Raw genomic sequence first — 6403 nt, 5'->3', positions numbered from 1 at the left:
AGTTGACATTTGTTTTGGGGTCTTCCCATTATCATCCAAATCCCACTGATTTCTAAGACATTTTGAGTCCATAAGTGAGACCCCTCGTTTTTTTTTTAATTATCTCTTCAAACAAAGTTAATCCAGAACCTCCTTTTAGTTACTCATCTGGTCACCAAAAAAAAAAAGGCAGAGACTCACTGAGGCTAATTCAAGCAAGAGGATTTATTGTAGTAAGCTTTATAAAGTGAGGCACATCAAAATTTTCAAGAGTTTATTCGAGCATACATTGATTTGAATCAGGCAGCACCAAACCAGAGGTGTTTAGGAGTGCTCTGCCTATGGGAGCGAGGAGAAAAGATTTTACAGAGAAGATACAGCAAAGCAAGGAAATTATTTGATTAGCTATAGCTTAAGTAATTACCTTATTTGTAAAAGCTTTGTTAGCAGTGGTTGGTTGTTCTAGAGTTTGTTTGTTTGTTTTTCTCAGATTTGAGTGCACTGACTCCGCCTTAGGTTTTGATTTGGCTAATGGCCTCCTTGTTGAACTACTTTGACATGAGTGAGTGGGAAATGACAATAATTTGGAAGGAGGAACCATAATAGGGATGGTCTTCTGTGAGGTTAGGGCTGTAAAGTAGTTTAGATTCATAGTAGCTCCCAAGACTGTGGCATCAGGAGTCCACAGAGCTCTACTCTAGCATTCTGCTATTAGTGTGCCTATGAAGCATATTACAGATCTGCTTATCACAATCATCTCCAGAATCTTCCCCCTGAGTATTAGCTCAGTTTCAAAAGAGGAAAGCCTAGGTCGTCTTCATGAGCCAGGCCACTAAGTCAGACTTGTCTATGCACCCTTGTTGAATGCACTGTCTACTTCTGTCCAGATAGCTCCAAACAGGGGTACAGTGAGGCATGCTGCCCTCCATTCACTGGATACTCCAAACAGGAGAATCACTAGGGCCCAGACATGGAGGCACACTAAACCCTTCCCTTTTTTTTGCCTTACTTACCTTTGCCAATATTGACTAAAGATATCTAAAACTATACAGTGAAGTTCAGGAAACTACTTTTGGGCATCAAAAGAGGGGACAGTATTCACGTGACTCTTTGCTGCAGGGCACCACCAAAAACCCAGGAGATTTTCCACATGGGTTAGGTCAAAGTACCTTTTTTTTTTTCTGACTATGAAAACACACACACACACACACCACATTTTCATTCATTCTGCTTAGAAATGTAATATTTTTCTATGTATAATATTCTTATAGCTTTACTTTAAGAATGTTAAGTATTTTCATTTGTTACAAAGGCAATTTCCAATAATCAAATTATAGATCAGTTGAATTCACTTCCTGTTATACAGATAAGAATAGTGTCAAAATGACATCACAAAAAGAACCATCTGGAGGGTAAAGATACAGACTGAATGTATTTTCCAAGTCAAGAATGAAACAAGACAAAAAGGACACTCTTAAAATATTAATTTTCTTTTTTACATAGACCGTAATGTCAAATATTTAACCTGTTAATATTACAGCCCATGAGGTTCCCAAAAATAGTATGTTTTTTTTTTTAGTATGACAACTAAGGTAATATTTCCATTCCCATTTTTATAGGAAAGATTATTCCACTGAAAATTATATAATAAATCTTAAGTTTGACATGGTTTCTACAAGCAAGTAAACAGTGAGAGGAAACTAGTTCAAATAAGCTTTAAGACAACATTCATCTGATAATTATAGACTCTAAGAAATCAAAAATGTCCCTTAGAGGATCTTTAGGATAATCTTTCACTTTTGCAAGAAAACCTTCTGCAGTATTCCCAGAATATGCCAATTCAGTATGCCTTTAATTGTTTTCTGTGATGGGAATCTTCAAACATGATAAAAGCCCAACTTTATTTTTGGACAGTTGGAATTGTCCAATGTTCCAATGTTAAGATATGCTCCGTAGGCCTTATTAACTTCAAGAAAAAAATCCTGTAGTTATTACACAAAAGAACACCATAAAGAAATCAAAGTATACTAATAACAAAAGAAACCAAAACACACACAAAAAGACAGGAGGATAAGAAACAGAAAAACAGATCTACAAAAAACCAGAAATGGGCGCCTGGGTGGCTCAGTGGGTTGGGCCACTGCCTTCCGCTCGGGTTATGATCTCAGGGTCCTGGGATCGAGCCCCACATCAGGCTCTCTGCTCAGCGGGGAGCCTGCTTCCTCCTCTCTCTCTGCCTGCCTCTCTGTCTACCTGTGATCTCTGTCTGTCAAATAAATAAATAAAATCTTCAAAAAAAAAAACAAAAACCAAAAACAATTAACAAAATGGCAATAGTAAGTTCTTACTTACCAATGATTAAAGACAAATCAGATTCTCCAAATAAAAGATACAGAATTGCTGGATGGATAAAAAGAAAATCCAACAATATGCTGTCTTTATGAAACTCATTTTAGGGGTGGATGGCTCATTCAGTTTAGCATCTGATTCTTGATCTCAGCTCAGGTCTTGATGTCAGGGTCATGAGCTCAAGCTCTGTGTTTACTAAAAAACAAAAAAAATAATAAAAATAAAAAATGAAAGAGAAACTAACATTAGCCTTAAAGATGTATGAACTGAGTGAAAGATGGAAAAACGCACTTCAGGCAAATAGTAATTTAAAAAAAGGTCAGGGTCACTATGTTTATATCAGATAAAATGGACTTCAGTCAATTACAGAAAAGTCTTTATATAATAATAAGTGGGTGAATACATCAAAGAGGTGTAACAACTGTAAATATTTATGTCCCCAATATCAGAACACCTAAATGAATAATCAGCCAAAACTAACAGAGCTAAAAGGAGAAATAACAATAATACAATAATAGTTGGGGACTTTAATAACCCAGTCTCAACAATGGACAGCTAATCCAGAGAATCAATTAGGAAACAGCAGATTTGAACAACACCGTAGACCAAATGGATCTGATATATACAGAACATACCATCAACAACAGCGTAACACGTACTCTTCTCAAGCTCACATTCCTAGGATGTCAGGCCTGTTTGCTAGGATATGAAGCTATGTTTCTAGAATATGTTAGGGCACAAAGCAAGTCTCAGAAAATTCAAGAAGACTGAAATCATACCGAGTATCTTCTCTGAACACAAAAGCATGAAACTAAAAATCAGTGAGAAGGCGGTAACTGGAAAAGTCATGAGCACATAGAAATGGAAAACTCATGAAATGCTCCTGGTGGAAGTGTTTATTACAAAGATTTGCTTTCAATGTTACTAATATATAAAGAATTAAAAATTGGACTGGCCTCAGCGTTACGTGTTCTATATCACGGATCACTGTGAGATGTATAGCAATATTTTAGGGTGAGAAAGATTTTCATCCCAGCAGTTTATAGTGAGCCAAACTGTGGTGTACCTGTGAAAGCTGTTTTAGGACAATTCAGGTCGTTCAAGATGACAGAAGGTAGATAACTCACGTCCTCGTCCTGCGAAATCATTCACACCAACTGAGGAGGGACTCCACGGAACAGAGAAAACAGAGAAGTTCTGCCGTAAGAGGAGAGCTGTCGACCCACGGGAATAACCCGAACATAAACCCAACAAGCAAGAACAGTAAACAGGATAGTGACGTGGTGCAGATGCTCGGGCCCGAGACGGGCAGTCGGGTCCGGGGCGAAGCGCGCCGAGTCCCACTGGGTGAAATGTCCACGCGAATGAAGGAGTCGGGGCTTCTCCGATTCCGTCCGCCCGTCGCTATTTTACTCCGTAAATGAGCCTCCTCCTCCTTCACGTCGGAGCTTTATTAGGCACGGGTCTACGCGGGCGATCGTCCCCGCCCATCACTTAAGCCTCCTCGTGAAGGTCGCTCCGTCGGGGCAAGTGTTGACGTGACAGCCGTTTCCAAACCGACCTCCCCGAGTCCCCGAGTCCTCCGCGGGCCGCGCCGTCCCCCCCGGCCGTCCCGCCCCCCCCCCCCCCCCCCGGCCGCCCCCCCCCCCCCCCCCCCCCCCCCCCCCCCCCCCCCCCCCCCCCGCCTCGCCCGCCGCATCGCTCCCCGCATCGCCCCCCGCATCGCCCCCCGCATCGCCCCGGCGCGTTTCCTTCCGGCCTCGCGGTCGTCGCCCCGCGCTGGCCTCGGCCTGGCCCGGAGAGGCCAGCGTGGGGCCCGCAGCCACCGCGGTGAGGCTCCGGGTGACCGCACAGCAGCGGAGGCGACGCCCGCGCGTCCCCGCGTCCCGCGAGCCCCTCACAGCGCGCAAGGTCGGAAGCTCGACTCCCGCACCCAGCGCGTCGGGGACCCGCCGCGGCCGCCCGGCCCTTCCGTCCCCTGCGGGACCGCGCAATGCCACCCGAGCCTCGACGGAGGCGCTTCCGGCCGCGATCGGGACCGAACTACGTCCCTCGGCTGCGGAGAGCGGCAGGAGCCAGGGTCACCCGCGGGGTCACCTGCAGGGCCCGCGTTTCAAGCCTCGAGGCCCCGCCCCCGGCCGCAGCCCCGCCCCCGGCCACAGCCCCGCCCCCCGGCCGCAGCCCCGCCCCCGCGCGCCCCAACGTGCCGGAAGTGCGAATATTCCCGCTTCCGTGGCCGCCCGCAGTGCAGCTCGCGAACCCGCAATTCGCCCCGCGGAGCCTCCCGCGTCCCCAGCGTGGGGCCTCCGGAAATGACGTTTCCCGCCCGCACCCGGAGCCGGCGTCACCGCATGACATTGGGCAAAACGCGACGATTTTTTGTTTTTTATTTAAGATTTTATTTATTTATCCGACAGACAGATCACAAGCAGGCAGAGAGAGAGGAGGAAGCAGGCTCCCCGCTGAGCAGAGAGCCCGATGTGGGGCTCGATCCCAGGACCCTGAGATCCTGACCTGAGCTGAAGGCAGAGGATTAACCCACTGAGCCCCCAGGCGCCCCAAAACGCGGCGTTTTCAAGAGAATGCGCTGCTGTGCACGAGCTCCTCGTCCGGGTGACCCTTAACGCCCCGCGTCACGTCGTCACACGTCACCGCCACGTCACGGGGATTCCGCGAGACGCGCATTGTGCGCGCGCGACACGACGGCAGGGACGGTGCGCGGGACCAACCGCCCGTCCGCAGCCGGCGCGTCCCGTCGAGCCACGCGCGGGCAGATGCTGCGGGTGCGGGAGCGCCGGGACTCAGCCGTCCGTCTACGCGGTCCTGCGGCTTCGCGGACTTCCCCGGCGCAGCGCCTTCCACTTCGGCTCCGAGTCCTCAGCCGTCAGGGCCTGGAACGTGGTCCTGAAACGGCCTAAGGGCGGACCGGGATGCAGGACCGAGCGTGTGTCCGTCGGTGTCACACGCGCCAGCGGCCCCTCGTCGCCCCCCGCCCCGCTCTCGCCGCAGCCCCGTCGCGGCTCCCACCGGCGACCCGCGCACCGGGCCCGCCCACCCGTCCTCGCCCTGCGGGGCCAGGGCCTGTCCGCGTCCGGGTGCCGGCGTCCCGGAGCCGGCGCAGCGACAGTCGCACCGGTGGAGCCCGGCGGCGTGTCTCCGAGGGTCCTGTCCGCGCGGCGGGTGCGGACTCAGGGGACCGCGTCAGCGAACCCCGCGGGCCACCCGGCCCCACCCCTACCCGGGACGCAGCTCGGAGACGCGCCCCTGCACGCGGCCCGTTTCGGGTCCGACGCGGGGCTCCGGGTGCCGTCGGGGGCGTCCTCTGGCCTCCGCACACCCGGAGCCCCTGGGAAGCGCCGGAGCGACACGAGGGCCCGACACGTGCCCGCGGGCTCCCGGGTGGACAACACAGGCCCCCCGATCCCGGCAGCGCGCGGAGCACGGACGGCGGCGCCCGTGGGAACTCGGCGGCCCAGCCCGCGCGGAGAGCGGAAGGGCCGCGAGGCAGGGACACGGTGGTGGCTTCGGGGCCCTCGTCCAGCCCGTCTGGCGGGAGGGGCCCGTGCGCCGCGGCGGGGGGGGCGGGGAGCGGGGTCGGCCGGGGCGGGGCCGGCGGGGCGTGGGACGTCAGCCTGGGCTTGGCACAAGGCGCGCCCGGAAGGAAACCGGGGACCGCCGCCGCTGTCACTGAGGCGACCAGCGCGTGCGGTTGCTATGGAGACGGCGCCGCGGAGAGGGCCGCTGGGCCGCAGCCGGGCGGGATGCCGCGCCGGGGCCCCGGAGCCCCCGGAAGGCGGAGACACGTGAGCGAGCGGTTGCGCGGGCGGCAGGAGCAGGCGCTGAGCAGCCGCATGTACCTGCTGCGGGAGACCGGCCCCACCGGCTTCCTGCTGCGGGAGGACGCGCGGGACGGCGGCGACTTCCGAGTGAGCGCGCCCCGCGTCCCGCTCCCGCCCCGCGTCCTGCTCCCGCCCCGCGTCCAGCCTGCGCCCCGCGTCCTGCTCCCGCCCCGCGCCCCGCCTGCGCCCCGCCTGCGCCCCGCCTGCGCCCCGCCTGCGCCCCGCCTGCGCCCCGC

At 53.7% G+C, this 6403-nt stretch overlaps 1 protein-coding gene across 1 annotated transcript in view; it reads left to right on the top strand.

Moving 5' to 3' along the window:
* Positions 1-5964: 5964 nt before the first annotated feature.
* The window catches only part of ZSWIM2 (zinc finger SWIM-type containing 2), a 32851-nt gene continuing 32412 nt past the window's right edge, over positions 5965-6403 (top strand). Inside the window, exon 1 of the mRNA XM_059392622.1 lies at positions 5965-6254. Coding sequence (XP_059248605.1) covers positions 6090-6254 — 165 coding nt within the window. The 5' untranslated portion in view covers positions 5965-6089. The remainder of the gene's footprint in view (positions 6255-6403) is intronic.

This window comes from Mustela nigripes, chromosome 3 (assembly GCF_022355385.1).
Source record: "Mustela nigripes isolate SB6536 chromosome 3, MUSNIG.SB6536, whole genome shotgun sequence".
NCBI lineage: Eukaryota > Metazoa > Chordata > Mammalia > Carnivora > Mustelidae > Mustela > Mustela nigripes.
This window is presented reverse-complemented; position numbering and strand designations above follow the sequence as displayed.